This window comes from Talpa europaea (assembly GCF_964194135.1).
Source record: "Talpa europaea genome assembly, chromosome: 7".
NCBI lineage: Eukaryota > Metazoa > Chordata > Mammalia > Eulipotyphla > Talpidae > Talpa > Talpa europaea.
Genome location: NC_140074.1, coordinates 90186239 through 90202009, shown reverse-complemented (window position 1 = coordinate 90202009; position 15771 = coordinate 90186239). Strand labels below are relative to the sequence as shown.

The 15771-nt window shown below is 47.9% G+C and overlaps 1 protein-coding gene across 1 annotated transcript in view; it reads right to left on the bottom strand.

Moving 5' to 3' along the window:
• LOC311173803 (NACHT, LRR and PYD domains-containing protein 1-like) overlaps positions 1-15771 on the bottom strand; it is a gene marked incomplete at both ends in the record, with an annotated part of 43703 nt that overhangs the window by 27704 nt on the left and 228 nt on the right. Inside the window, one exon of the mRNA XM_084237899.1 lies at positions 15585-15647. Coding sequence (XP_084094025.1) covers positions 15585-15647 — 63 coding nt within the window. The remainder of the gene's footprint in view (positions 1-15584; positions 15648-15771) is intronic.

Here is a 15771-nt window from a genome sequence, read left to right as displayed (position 1 = left end):
AGTTCCCATTGTACTACCCTGGGATCAGGGCTGACAGCCTTCCCCTGAGTCTGTCACAACGTGGACCCCAAAACTCTGGCTGTTCCATGTGTGCCTATGCTTTAGAACCCACTTTGGTGTTCACTATGTGCACTCGTGCATCAGATTCCAGTAACATCACTACTATGAGGATACCCCAGAATGGACCCTGTGCTGAGCGATATCTCTTTGGCCCTGTGGAATAAATAGCATTCAGAAGGTCCCCAGCAACACTGGTCATTGAGAAACCCCTCTATCTTTGCTGACACTGACCTCATCTGATGTGTAACTTAAGGTTGAAGTTAATCTCTTGTAGGCATGTAGAGACTACATTGGTCTTTCTCAGAATCAGAACGGACACCCCACACCTGACAAGCACCCTTGTAGCCACCCCACAGGTGAAGGTTTTTCCCCATCAAACTCAATCTATAAAGTCTGGAAGAGGTTTCTGCTCTATTAAACACACATTTCAACAAAAAGCTAGAAGAGAGGTGAAAAGAAAATCAAGGAAATATGACACAACAAAATAAACACAATAATTTTCCATTAACTGACCAAAAAGATCTAGTGATTGATGAATTGCTAAATGAAGAATTCAGGATAATTTTTGAAAGGAAGCTCAACAAGCTAGTAGAGAATTCAGAATGAAATCAGAAAAGCAATATACGAGCAAAACAAGAATTTCAATACAGAGAGAGAAATACAAATTTAAATTCTGTCTCCAAAGAATATAATGAATGAAATGAAAATTCAAAAAATATCTATAATATGTCTTATGTAAGACTCATTGTAATCACAAAGTAAAAACCTTAATAGGCACACAAACTATAAGGAGAAAGGAATCAAAATACATCACTATGGAAAACCATCAAGTCACAAAGAAGAAGAGGGAGAGAAAGAATAAAATAAAGCAACCACACAAAAAAATTAACAGGATGATTATAGTAAGGCTTTGCCTATCAATATAACTACTTTTGATGAGAAAATATATTATTGAGCAAATGAATATAATAAAGATTCCATCAGAACTTCTAGCCCAGGGGCAATGAACATTCCAATGCAGGAATAATCAACAAGTTTGCTTCCTTACAGCTTCTTCCCTTTCAAGATTCATGGACAGGGCCTCGGCACTCTTATCTACAAGGTCTGGCAGCCAACCAGCTGATCAGTCTTTCCAAGGCCATCCCCGAATGCCTGCATCTTTCCCCCCTTGCCTTGCCCCCCGTGTCTGGGGACTTTGCTGCAAATGGTTGTGCCTGCGGAAAAATGATGTTATCCATGTAACAGATATGGAGACAGTTGTGTATAAAAGGATCCCTTGGTCTTTAAACCAGTGCGCAGACCTTATGGGGCTACTCATGTCTGGGACCTCATGCATGAGTAATAAAGCTTCTCCTGACCTCACTGTTCCTGAAGTACTGCTTGTTCTTCCTTTGACTGGGTGAAAGGCTAGAATTTCTTTCTCTCTTTCTTTTTAAATTTATCTCTTTTTTTTTTTAAGATTTATTTATTTTTATACAAGAGCTGGGGTACAGGCCAGAGGCGCAGGAGGGTGAAAGGATTCACTAGAGACAGAGCAGGGAGCAGAAAAGGCAGACGACAGAAATACATTGCTGAGGGGAGCAGCGGATGCGACAGGAGAGGTCTGCTGCATCATGTGGTTTTCTCGCCGGCCAGATGGGATTGAACCGGCACTACAGAGGCTGTGGACAGCTTCACAGCATGGCGCTCAACCTGCTGTGCCACCAGGGAGGTCCTAGAATTTATTTCTACAACACTTTAAATATAAATGGATTAAATCCTCCAATTATAAGATATAGTGTAGCTAAAGGGATTAAGCAACATAAAAACAAAACAAGTCTCCAATCTATTTTGCCTACAAGAGACTCACTTCAGCTTTAAGGACACATATAGGTTAAAATGAAGGGACGAATAAAGATGTTTCATAAATGAAAACCAGGAGAGAGTATGACTAACTACATTATGCAATCAAAACAGACATTAAGTCAGAAATTAACAGGAGACACAGGAAATTATTATAGTGATAAAGTGGTTAATTGAGACAAAACATTTAAATATATTAAGCAAATATTAACAGATCTTGAGGCAGAAATAGGCAGAAACACAATAATAGTAGAGAACTTTAATAGCCCCATCTTTAACAATTAATATAGATCATGCAGACAGAAAACAGTATGAAATATTGGACCTGAATTATGCTTTATACCAAATGGACCTAACAGATGCATAAAGGTCATTACATCCAATAATGCAGAACATTTATTCTTCTCAAGTGCACACAGAAAATTCTCCATGATAGATCATATATTTGGTCATAAAACAAGTTTTAAGAAGCTTAAAATTGAAATCTATTTTCCAATCACAATGTCATGAAACTCAAAATCAGTAACAGGAAAGAGACTGAGAAATTGACAAATATATGAAAAAAAAAATGCTCCTGAGCAATGACTAGGTCAAAGAATATAAGCTATGAAAAAAAAAAAATAAATAACAAGACCAAAGAAAATTAACAAAAAAAATTAACAACACATCAAAACACATGAATGCAGCGGAAGTAAAGATGATTGGGAGGGCTGATTATATTACTATATTCCCACACTAAGATAAAAATATAGGTAACCTAACTTTATATCTCAAGGAGCCAGAAAATGACTTTACTAAGGTGTAAAGTCTGCAGTAATCAAAAGAGTAGTTGTCTAAAATGAGAAACAAAGACAAATGAAACAGAACTGAGAGCCCAGAAATAAACCCTTCCCTATGTGGTCAACTATGGTTTCCTTTTTCATTCATTTCTGATTTTTTTTTCCTCATGTCATATCTTTTTGACCTACTCATTGTTCAGGAATATGTGTTTGTTGGTTTTTCATTTCCACATATTTGTCAATTTTTCACAAGACGCCAAGAATAATAATGACAAAAGTTTAATTTCTTAAATTAGTTGTGCCGGGAAAACTATCAATAGATGTCTACATGCAAAGGATTGAAACTGGCCCCTTACCTTACACTACTCACATCCCTGAGAGCTGGATTTTCTCTCTACATAGAGCAAGTGCCTGGCTTAAGCTTTGATTGCCTCAGTGTCCACTTCAAAGTGGTTTAGTTTGAAAAAGACTATTTTGAATAACCACATTCCAGACTCACAACTAGGGAAAGAGCTGGAGACCTTTCCTCATAGAGGATCCTCTATTTTAGAGATCTTGGTTGATTTCAATAACTGACCTTTTGGGTCACTTTCCTTTTCACTTCCCATTTTTTCAGTTTCTTCTGTTTTCAATTAAGCAATAAAAAGGGATCATGAAAGACTGGGTCCCCAGCTCAACCACACTAAAAACAGAATCCAGGCCTGATATCTCTCTGTCTCTCTCTTTCTCTCTCTCTGTCTCTCTCTCTCCACCACCCCATCTTCTTGCGGCCTCACTATGTAGCCCCAGGTGTGGGGTGCCATTTCCAAGGACTGTGAATAATAAACTTTTATTTTTCCAAGGTTTCCTGGTGGTTACTGCTGAAGGGTGTCTTGCAATCTCACTGAAAATCATAAAGGGTGGTCTAGCCATTGCACTGGTTATTGATTAAGTGGGAGATGGCACAAAACATAATTCACATTGGATTAGCAACTCAAATGTGATATCTGAAACCATAACAATCCTACAAGAAAACAGGGAGGGACATTTCCTTGACGTTGGTCCTGCCAATGTATTTTGTCTATAAAAGAGTGACCAAACTAAAAATAAGCAAGTAGGATTCTATCAAAATGAAAAACTTCTGTGCAGCAAAGAAAGTGATCAACAAAATGAGAGGACAACCCATGGGGTGGGCAAAAACTTTGCAAATTATAATCCAGATAAGGAGTTCATATCCAAAACATGTAAAAACTATAATTCAATAGTCCAATTAAAAATCAATAATGGATTTGAAGAGACATTGTCTAAAAGCAGATATGCAAATGACCAAGTTCACTGAAAGGTGCTCAGTATCCCTACTCTTCAGATAAATGCAAATCAAAAGGGGAAATGAAAGACCCGGTCACACTCGTCTGTAAGATCATGAAAAAAGATTATGAACAAGAGGAAAGTCATGGTGAGCCGTAGGGAGGAAGGAAATGCGTGGGGATCTCTCAAAGTAGCAGCCAGTGCAGGAGACATCCCTGCCCAAGAACGTGGATCTGGGTTCCATGGCTCTGTCTCCCAGGGCTTGTGTCTCCAAGAGAGGGCAGGAGGCACCCCCGAAGCCATTGTAGCCTGCCCCCCAACATCTCCTTAAACTTATGGGAAAAGACACACAGACAAACACTGCTGGACAAATGCCTGATCTGGGACCCAGGATATGCACACCCTGTCCTGGGTCTGCCTCCGCCTCCCCAATGTGATTCCCGACCCCTCTCTGAGCCTCAGGTTTCCCTGTGACATGTGAACCTCCACCTCCCGGGGCTGCTAGAGTAACAGCAGCACAGCAACAGCAGCAGCAGCAACATCCCATCTCCTGTGTACTGAGCACCTGCTGGGTGTTAGATCTGTGCTGAGTGTTTACCGTGGGTTCTCTTCACCCTCACACAGTCCACAGCGCAGGCTCCTGTTCTCCCATGTCACAGATGGGGACCCTGAGGTGGAGCAGGGAAGGGGAGAGCCAGGAGGCCAGGCCAGAGTCTCCCTGGGAGCTGACAGGACACCTACCTCCTCCCTCCCAGGGCCCCTCTGAATGTCAGCCTCCTCCTCTCTGGGCTCCGAGCACCCCTTGAGTGCAGGTGAGGGCACATGGGGTGCTGGGAATGCACTTGGCAGGTGAAGGGTCCTGTAAGCTCTGCCTCCTCTGGTACACGATCCCCCCTTGGATAGAGGGGACCACAGTCACTGACTAGAAGAAGGTCTAGGAGGGTAGGAGTGGGGCCTGAGGAGGCAGAGGTGGTGGGGGGAGCAGAAGATTGACATCAGGCAGAGGGCACTTTGTCTACTCACTTGATGGAGAAGCCTTATCTTCTAGGACATGAGCCAAATGTGTCATCCCCAGGTTATGTGAGCAACTGCTAGAATGGGCGATTTAAGTCTGTGTGATTTCATATCATGCAACCGTGGCTTGGACTCTTTGAGTTTCTCACCTGTTTGGGTCAATGTGAAGACAGCTGCGTGTGGTCTTCACAGTCTGCAATTGCCTCAGCTGGACCCGGGACGTTCACTGGGAGGGGGTGGTGGTGGGAGGTGAGGAACATCATGCAGGCAGGGAACAGTGGTCCCCCTTGGGCCCACCATCTCCCAGTGCAAATCTCCACTGGGATCATTCCTCTCCTGGGTAAGCTCCTACCCAGCACTCACTAATAGCCCAGCTTTTCACACTCCAGGGAACCTGCTAGTAGGTGGTGCTGGGAGGAAGAAGGAGAAGGAAGTGCTAGAAAAGCCCTGGGGAGTGGGAGACACTGGACAAGGTCAGGAGACCTGGGGTCCGAGGGAGAGGAGGGGCCTCAACAGGATCCCTGATGGGATGAGAGGGTGAAGGGGATGGGGTGACACTGTTCTGTGTCCTCTGAGTCTTCCCTCTCTGGACCTGGACTCTGGGGTCTTAGCTTTGAGCTTTGATGCTGACAGGAGGTGGGGGTTTCAGAGTGTCCACCCCGGTCTCCTCAGAACTTACCTGGCCCTAGGACACCAACTGAGAACAGGCCTCAAGCAGCCAGAGCAGGAAGTCACCCAGAGGAAACCACTCTGGAGTGTGGACAGAGGATGGGAGGGGTCAGGGCAGGCCTACTAAGGGCAAAGACTCAGAACAGGGCACCCACATAAACCAACTCTACATGCAGGCCAGATGCATGGAATTGGGGCACTCACCGTGCTGGGTAGGGAGCCCTGGAGCATATAGGTGCAGGCAACTTTAGAGAGGAGGCCCCGCCCCTAAGCTACATGTAGAGCTGGGTGTGGGCTTTCTAGGGAGGTGGGTGTAGGGTGCAGTGCTGCTCTTGGAAGGAAACTACAGCTGGTTTAGGGAACATTGTTCCAGCAATGCCTGTTTTCAGGGTTTCCTGAGCCCCATTGTAAATCCCGTGAAGTATGAGGGGCACCGAGTTGTGTGTTCCAGGCCAGGTCTACTTTGTGGGCAGCTCAGCACTCAGCGAATGTGAAGCAGAGCTGGGGACAGCGGGTGCAGGAGTGACATCTGCTGACCCTTTCCTGTTGGGTAATTGTTTCTGGAGGTGCCTGGCTTGACCTGGGCTGGAGGGGCCAGGCCTGAGGAGCTTCAGCTCAGACTCATTTGGACACTGACTCCTTGGGTGAGTGATTCATTGCCCTGAGCTTCACTTAACTCACCTGTCAAATGGGCCATCTTAGGTAAGCCAAGAGGTTCAAATTAGACAAAAGCTCATAGAAACCTTTCAACATTTTACATAATGATTATTTCTATTTTTAATGGACAATACACACTGGAGGATGTTCTGACAGTCAGATTCACCAGGAGCTGGAAGTGCTGCCTTAAAGGAGGGATGATATCAGGAATTTGAGCCTCCACAGGGGACTCTAAGACTCCATGTGTAGAGAAGTTTATTCTAAAGAGGAGTTTTGCTTTTTTCTTTTAAGATTTATCTTTATTTATTTATACAAGCACTGGGTACAGTGAGAAGCACAGGAGGATGAGAGAATTTACCAGAGCCAGAGCGGGGAACAGAACAGGCAGACTGACAAAATACACTGCTAAGGGGAGCAGCGGGTGGCAGGAGAAGTCTGCACACCATGTGGGGCCCTCGCCGGGGGCCGGGGATCGAACTGGCACTGCAGAGGTTGCGGGCAGCTTCTCAGCCCAGCTTTCAACTGCTGCGCCACCAGGGGAGGCCCGTGGTTTGGCTTTTTATCTCCTGACAGAAGCTCTCTGGGACACCTGCTGGGTGTCCTATAACTCAGTTCAATACTGACATGAAGTCCCCAGAATCAGCACAGGACCCAGGGATTCAAGGGCTTAAACCTGTGCCTCAGGACCACTCCCCACTTCAGATGGCACTTGCAAATGGGTGCCCTGATTATCCACCCTGTTTGTTCATCCTGCAGACAAATTCCAAAGTCCTCACAACCCCACAAACCCTTTCAGTGTGATAATTTCCTGGAATGACTCTCAGGACTCACAAGCAGTGTCCTTACTGGTTTAGGATGCAGGTTTCTGGCTCAGGATCAGAAAAGGGACACAGCACAGGGTGAGGGGTGCAGGGGCTTCTGAGCCCTGTCTAGGTGCACCCCTTCTGCACCTCCATGTTTCACCAAGGAACCTCCAGCCTGAAAGGTTTTTTAATTTTAGGTTTGATTGCATAGGCAGGATTCATGAAATCCTGGAGTCCCTTTTATATCTGTCCCTTCTCTCATCAATAAACGTTTTCTTTCTCTAAAAAAAATCTGCCTCTGCTTGCTTGCTTGCCTGAGCGTCAGCGAATTTCCTGGTGCATCTTGCAAGACACCAACCCGGGGTGGTCTAGTGGCCGGGACTCAGCGCTGCCACTGCAGCCTGGGATCCCTTCCTGGCTGGGAGACTAGGCCCAAAAACCTGACTTTACGGTGTCCAAAGCACATTACTGAACCAAGAGTTTTAAATGTGTGCCCTTTTCAATCTGCAAATTCATTTTCTAGGAATCTGTCCCTTGGAATTACTCACATGTGCACAAAAACTTGTATGTGCACAGTGTTCACTGCAGTGTGGCCGGTAACAGTGAGTACAAATGGAAACAAGTTACATATCCATCAAATTAGACTGATCACATTAATGATCAGGGAGTAACAAGGAAGCTGATGTGGAATCAGGCCTCAGGGAATATGCATCTTCTTTCCCTGATTTTTCTAAACCTCCACCAGTCTCTTTGTGATTGGTTAGTTCTCAGTGGTCTCACTCACTGCCTAAATGCCCCTGTGCCCAGAACTAATTCTCTGTGTCCCAGCCCTTATCTTAGAGTCCTTTTCCTTTACCTTCCTTGTCCAGGAATGTCCTGTTGCCCCTAGTTCTTGGGTGTTTGATTATTCTCCTTTGGAATTTGTTGCCCTTATCTCTGGAGACTTTCTTATTACTCCGAGGTTTTTCCTAGTCTGTTCTGACTCTATGCCTCACTTTCTTAGGAACTCACTTATCTTTCTCTTCAAGCAATAACAGAAGTAACTGGATATTATCCCACATTGCTTTGTCCTGTACAATGATTTTAAGTTAGTGTTGGATCCGTCTCCTAAACATATATATAAAATAGCATCTTAAAGCACATGATTCATGTACTGCCTTAACTACTGGTTACATCTGACCCTCTCCCTACTCTCTTCTAACATGGTTGATACCATGGTTGATACCATGTTAAAGTAGCAATTTAAAATTTTAAAATCTTATTTCCTTCTGTATGTCCATTTGTACACTGAGCTCTTCCAGATCAAGATGGTAAAAGGACATAAAGTGGTTGAATTGTCACAGCATCCCTGGAGCGGGTGTGGATCAGAGGATAGCAGCCATTGCAGAGCTAGCCCACCGCATCCTCCCAACACTTTGCCAAGATTGGGAGCATCGCCCTTATTGTGCAGATGAGACCTGACCTGGGAGACATCAAAGCCAACGTCACCGTCCTGTGTCTCTGGCTGCCTGCAATGTGCTGAAAGGTGTGTCCACCTTGCATCTTCCCTGTGGTTGCTTCTACCAGGCAGCTGGACGTGGTGTGGTCTGCACCCTGCTCTTGTCCTGACTGTCACCGCTCAAGGAGGCCTTAACCTCTCAGAACACACCCGTGTCCTCAGCACTGGTGGACTCCCCTGCTCTTCCCTCCCCCTGGAGACTCAGAGCTGAGTAATACAGAGGCCCGCTGATGAGCTCTGTAACCAGCACAACTATGTTAACCAAAGCAAAAGGGCATGGACTGCAGTTAGAGGAATTGGGATTAGCTCTGAGATAGGACTCTTGTCCAGTGAGGGGTTCTAAGTACAGGGGTGGGTTATGGGAGGGAAGCGTGAAATTCCTTTCTAGGAAGCTGTAACAACAGACTGATCCTTCACCTGCAGGGTCTAAGCACAGAGAATTAACGAACTCCCCTTGCAGCCTCACTAAGCATCCTTGAAAAACTACAAATCCACCATGTCTACTGGATGTTAAACTTCATTACTTAAGGTTTACATTTCTTGACAAAATTCAGGCCACCAGGTGGTGATAGTTGAACAGAAATGAGACTGTACAGGCTTCTTTGAGCCATGAGAGGATGCCTTAACAGCAGTCTGGAAGATTCTGGGACCAAGAGGACACCTTCCTGGGAATCCAATGGGATGAGGGAGTTTAAGGCTCTCATGATAAACACTCTGAGGAGGAAGAAGATTCCATTCATGGCACGAGACTCTGCCTCTCAAGGGTCTTTGGGCTCCCCTTGTGATGCATTCCTGTCAGACGCCAGGGCAGGGTTCTGAAGTGGGGCACCTTCTCAGGAGGCGTGGGCCAGGACAATGACACCCAGTCGTTTTGCTGACAGAGTTTCTCCCAGACCAGGGAGGCCTGTGACTGCGGGGATGAAGCCCACAGGAGATGCCATTTCTCTTTGATGCCAGCTTGTCTTGTCCCTGGACTGGGACTTTTTGAGAGCAGGGGCTATGTCTGTCTTGTACACAGCAGTGCTCCCTGCACGGAATGGGACTGTACACAGCAGGAGTTCAGTGTGTTCTGTAAGCAGAGGAAGGGCAGGCTGGAGGGCTACCATTCCTGGAGCTGTCTGTGGTCCTCTCCAAGCACTCGGCTTCCTTTGGCGATTTGGTCTTTGCCCTCTACCCGGGGTGTTGCAGGAAACCAGCACAAAACCTGTTCCTAACATATATTTGCTGATTTATGTACTCCCTTGAAAATCTCACTGTGCCCCTGGTGGCCCCCAAGGATCTTGCTGAGTTCAGTTCAAAATGTGATTTTCTCTGTATAGAGTCTAATGAATTATATGTCTCAGCCTTTATATCTGTGGAGTTTGAGTTTTCAATTTCAGTGCCCACATGTCACTACAGTGAATGCTGTGTGGTGGGACATGGAAGGAGATGGTGGTGGAGAATCCAGCTAGAGCCCGGCGGGGAAAGCTATGGTGGGGCATCATGGGGCGGGGAGTGTGGTCTGTCCAGCTCGTGCTCACAGTGCCTGCTCCAGGCACAAAATGCTCAACAAAAGACAAATGATTTCTGCTTGTGCAGGACTGTGCAGAAGACATGGAGAATGTAGATCTGACTCCAGGCTCAGCCCCCCTGAATTAATAATCTCTGAGGAGTACGAGAAGGAGGGTCCCTCTTTACATTGATTTTTTACTTGCAGTTGTTACCCACATCTGGATAGATAAAGGAGGCAGTTCTTGGTTCTTCTTTATTGCTTCTTGCTCTCTCAGAGCCTCACATAATACAGGCTGGCCCAGGAAGGGATGAGGTTAGAAACAGGAACAAAAGGTGAAGTCCGGGGAGTGAACTGAAGGCAGAGACCACAGTTTGGCAAACGGGTTCTGGAGAGAGTAATTTTCTGCTGCTTGTCTCAGATACCAGTATAAAAAATACAATTTCTGAGCCACCAAAACAAAGGAGCCAGTAGTGGCTCAGGGAGTGACTTGGTGGAAATGACTCAGATCTGTGTGCTCTGCTGGGATGTGGGGATCTCTGATGTCAGCGCCCGAGGTGCAACTGCAGTTAAAATGGTCCCCAAGGCCAGGAACCTCCAGGAGGGCAGTGGGCATAATGGGGAGCATCTCTTCCTTGTAGAAGCTCTGGGACACCCACTCTCAGGACCATGGCTCAGTCTGGGCTCCTCATCACCTTGAAATGTGCAGAGACTGCAGAGGCACCTCCCTGTGGCAGGTTCCTGCATCTCCCTGTCCCTTTCAAATCAGCATGTCCCAGGCCACCTCCACTTCCTGCCTCTGTGAGCCGGCAGACTCAGCACCAGCAGAGAACAGGAGTGTTTAGAGCCGTCACTCCCAGTAGGCGGACGGGGCAATCAAGGTGACAATCCCTTGATCAGGGAGGATACCAGACTCCTTCGGCGGCTCCCTCGGGTGTTATTAAGGAGACACACAAGACACGGGACTGTTTGAATCACCTTAATCTATTTTGAGATAATGCCGCATTGTGGCCGGGGGTCACCCCCACGGGCTCTGCAGTGGGTGCTGGTCTGTACACCCCATCTGCTGTGTGGACCAAAGGGCCAGTAATTGGGGCTCCAGCTGGGCTGGGGCATCAGATCCCTGATTATTGCAGGTGTCGCTGCCTTACGAGCTGGGCGTGGCTGACTGTGAGGACACCTCACGTTCCTGCAGGTGAACCAAACCCGATAACCTCTGAACCAGGACCCCTCAAGGACCCACTCCTGAGCACCCACCCCTGTCTTACCCTTTAGAGCAGCCCAAATGTCAGGGCATAGATTCAGTGACTGTGAGTGATCGCTAGTTGCACTACTCCGGGTCAGCTCGTTGACACCCACCAGGGCTTGCTCCCTCTTCCCTCCTCTGTCTGAGGACGTCTGGTTCATGGCCCACTGGGTGTGGGACCCCAGGCTACTGAGGTGTGGTTGCCTGAGTGTGAGGGCGGGGAAGATGGCTCCTGTGCCGTGGCCACAGCGATGCTTCCTGTAACAGCCCTATTTTTAAAATGGCTTCACTTAGGTTTGTCTTTCAGCCATGGTCCTCCTGACAGGATGACTGCAGTGTGGCCACAGCTCATTCTGGGTTGAGCTAGACCTGGGCCTTCTGCCTTCCAGCGAGGGCCCCCGAGGAGGCCCAGGCCTTTCCTGAGTCCTGAGAAGCCACAGTGCTCCCGGGGCAGTTGCTCAGACTGGCTCTGCTGGAGCTGGTGGACCAAGACACTGTGGCTACTTTCCCTGAGCACAAGATGCTGTGAGTGGCATTGTTGGGGCGCTGTTCTCCCCTCTAGGGATTCAGAAAACAAGGCTTTGTGTTCTTTTTTTTTTTTTTTTTTCCTGCCTTGGGCTTTGCTGCACCTTCCAAGCCACGACCCAGGAGGGGAGCTGCGCTGCCAGGAGGCTGCACCAGACACGTCTTGGATGGGGAGGGGTCTCTGCTGAGACGTCCTGGGGCTCAGGCCATGGGTGTCATCCCGTGGAGTCCTGACTGGGGTCGGCAGAAGGACGGTGTGTGGGGACCAAGGCAGCTACTATCCAGGTCTTAAGACAGTCTGGAGGCTGAACTCCAGAGATGACAGGTGACAGGTGATGTTTGGTTGGAGGAGCCTTGGAAGGGGAAGGAGATCTGCAAGGCACCCAGGGGAGGACCACCCTTATGGAGATGAGGAGGGTGTGGGAAGACTGCGGGTGGGGGAGAATTGTACAACTTTTTTTTTTTTTATAAATTTTATTGTTATATTCCCCATACAATTGCAGCCCCCCCATTCTGACCCCAATCCCTCCCCTCCCGCCCCCGCCCCCCTAAAAGTGTCTCTGGTTCATAGTTTTTTGTTGATTTTGATTTTCACTTTCTTACAGTTATTCATTTTCCTGGTCCCTTATTTAAGTTTTCTAGATTCCTGCTATGAGTGAGACCATCCGGTATTTTTCTTTTTCTTTTTGGCTTATTTCGCTGAGCATGGTCCCTTCCAGCGCCATCCATGTTGCTGCAAATTGCATGTGTTTATCTTTTTTGAATGCTGAGTGATACTCCATGGTATATATGTACCACATCTTCTTGATCCAGTCATCTATTTTTGGGCATTTGGGTTGTTTCCAAAGCTTAGCTATTGTAAACAGTGCTGCTATAAACATAGGGGTGCAGGTGTTCTTTGGAATTGATGTTTCTGTGTCCTTTGGGTAAATACCTAGGAGTGGAATTGCTGGATCATATGGAAGCTCTATGTTTAGTAGGTCCAGAAATCTCCACACAGCTCTCCACAGTGGTTGGACCAGTTTGCACTCCCACCAACAGTGCAGAAGAGTTGAATTGTACAACTTTTTAAAGAGTTTCGTGACCTAGGAATTTTTGGTTAATTCAACACTGTTACAGGTCTGAGGGTGGACGTGTGTGTTTGTGTGTGTGTGTGTGGCTGGGAGTGGAAGCAGTGGGACGTAGCCACTGGTTGTGCCTGTGGGGTGGGGGCAGGGATGCTACTAGCTGGTCCCTCAATAATTGTGCCGGGGGAAGAACTAACAGAGGCAGGTGGTGCTACTCCAGTCAGAGCCCAGGGGCTCTCGGGGGTTCAGGGGGTGTGCTCCGATGGCATGGGTGGTTGGACACTGTCCTGTGGGAGCAGGACCAGCCCTGCACCCCGACTAGCGCTGAGCTCTTTCTGCACTGCAGCTGCCCCCGAGGGAGGATGAAGAGCGTGAGCAAAGAGGGACCTGCCCTATCAGACCAGCCTTCCCAGGGGCTGGGTGGCCTGTTGTGAAGGTCGGGAGGGGCCTCCGGAATACAGTGCGTGGGAACTCCCAGGGCTCAGCCCCTCACACCCAGGCTGTGTGAGCCCTTCCCACTGGCCTTCTCTGCCTTTGATTGACCCATCAATACCTGGGGTGTCCCTTCATGCCCCCCCCTTTCCCCTAACAGAGGACTTCTCCTCCTGGTCCGACCGTCTGTCCTTGTCTTTCTCTTGGAGATCAGCGCTTCCCCAGCTTCCTTTCCTCACTGCCCACATCTCAGTGCCTGCTCTGAATTCTCACCCCCACCACAGTCCTCATGGTCGCCCCTGTGCACCTGGCCTCTGCCCTGCTGCTCCAAGCTGAACGCAACTTCCTGCTGTGCACATGCTCCCTGGTCCCTGTAGCAGGGAGGGGGAGGCTGGCTCTGGCAGTGCCTGAGCTGGGACCAGGGGGCCTGGGGGCAATGAAGGAAAAGTTGCTCTAACAAGCAGCTGGTGTTGTGCGTGTGTGGGAAATGGCGGTGGTGTAAGGACGCTGTAAACGATAGTAATTTGATTAGGTTCCTGTCTTACTTCAAAAGAGATAAAAAGCAGTTGCTTTTTTAATAACTTTTCAAAAAAAATAATTTGTTTATTTTTTCATAGAAGAACTAGGATGCAGGTCAGAGCTGTTGGGGAAGGGGGTTTGAGAGGATTTACCAGAGACAGAGTGGGGAGCAGAACTGGCAAGTCTGTGTTAGCTCCCTGGCCGGGCATCGAACTCACGTTGTAGCAGTGATAGCCCTGAAACTTCACCCCTGACAATAGGGAGGCCCAGTTCCCTTTTTTTTTTTTTTTTTTTTTTTAATGCTCCTGGTAGCAGAAAACAAGGAATAAACGGAAAGGAGAAACTATAAGGAAACAAACTGTCTCATGGAATTGTGGGAGTAGTCTCCCCGAAATATCAGATTGAATTTTCTCAATATGTGACAAAATTAGTAGTAGAGTTTTTCTAATGTATCAAAAGTATGTGCAACCGTCACAGGGCCACTTGGGAGTAGACCTTGCTTGCCTAAACTGCCTGTTATGGAGTCACCAAGCTAATAGGAATTCCACAGAACCAAGCTGAACTTCCACCTTGAGAAGCTTCCTGTTTCCAGATAATGGCTCCAGAACTAGCTGAAAGAAGATGCTCCCCCAGACACGGATGGCAGAGAACCAGGAGTGACCAAGGACTCACTAGCTGGCTAAACCACACCCCTGGGTAGAGACTAAGATGCTCATGAATCACATGACGTATGAAGAAGCTCGTCACCTGTCTGCACATGCCCTCCCATGCACAGCCTGAAACTCTAGGGTCTGCTCCCTGCTGCCCACTCTGGTGGTCAACCTCATAAAGCCAGACCCCCATCATGCTCAGGTGAAAAGAGTGACCCAGGGCAGTTGCTGCCTCTCTCCCATTGTGTGATCCACACCAAGCACTCTGTGCTTGAAACCTATTATTGGCTTATTCAAAACTTGTTTGGCGTTAATTGGTGGCAGCCAGAAAAGACCCAACAGAATCTATAACAGAACGGAGGGTCATTGAGCATCTGTGGGCCCTGGAATGTTTGTAACCATTACTTAGAGACCAGCAGCAAAGCAGGAGGCACAAGGCCATGTGCTGACGCTCAGGTGGGGACAGGTGCCTCAGGGGCTCAGGGCAGCGGGGTCTGGCCGGGGTCAAGATGTGTCTCCATAGGAGGGGACATCTAAACTGGGACCTCACCTCATCCCCTGTGGTTCTGCCTCACCCTCCCCTGGCTCTGGGACCCACCTAGACTCCAGTCACAGCACAGACAACAGAACATACAGAAAATATGAGTTCAAGATAGACAAGTGAAAAATCTGGTTTTGTTCCTATCACATTCAAAGCCCCCAAGTTGTCCGTTGTCATTGTTTCAGCAGAAGTGGCCAGACCATGTCCCCTACCCTTCCTCTGGATGCCCAGGCAGGGTCCACCCCACACAGGCTCTGGGTTCGTCCTGAGCGGTCCTCAGGCCCAGCTCCATCATTCCCTGAGGTGCTGTCACCTAACTAGCAGCTGCCTGTGAAAGCCAGGGGCGGGCAGCTGGGTGCCTAGATGGCACCTCTTGGATGGACATCACTGCCCAGCAGAAGGGTCATCAGAGTTTATAACTTCACAACGAGAAGGTAACTTAGACACAACTTATTTAGAGAAGAAGAAACTTAGACTGGAAAGTGACCAGGAGAGACAGGACTCACAGCAGGTGTAGTAGTCATCCACTTTGGTGCTCAGGAGCACGCCAGCATCATCCCGGGGACACTCTGAGGGACGAATCTTGGACCAGGTTTGCAAGGCAAGACTCTGCTGCTCTCTTGCTATTTGTTTGGCAAGAATGAATAAGCATGATGGTTATGTGACAATGGCAGGAGAAGCAGGGTCCAAGGG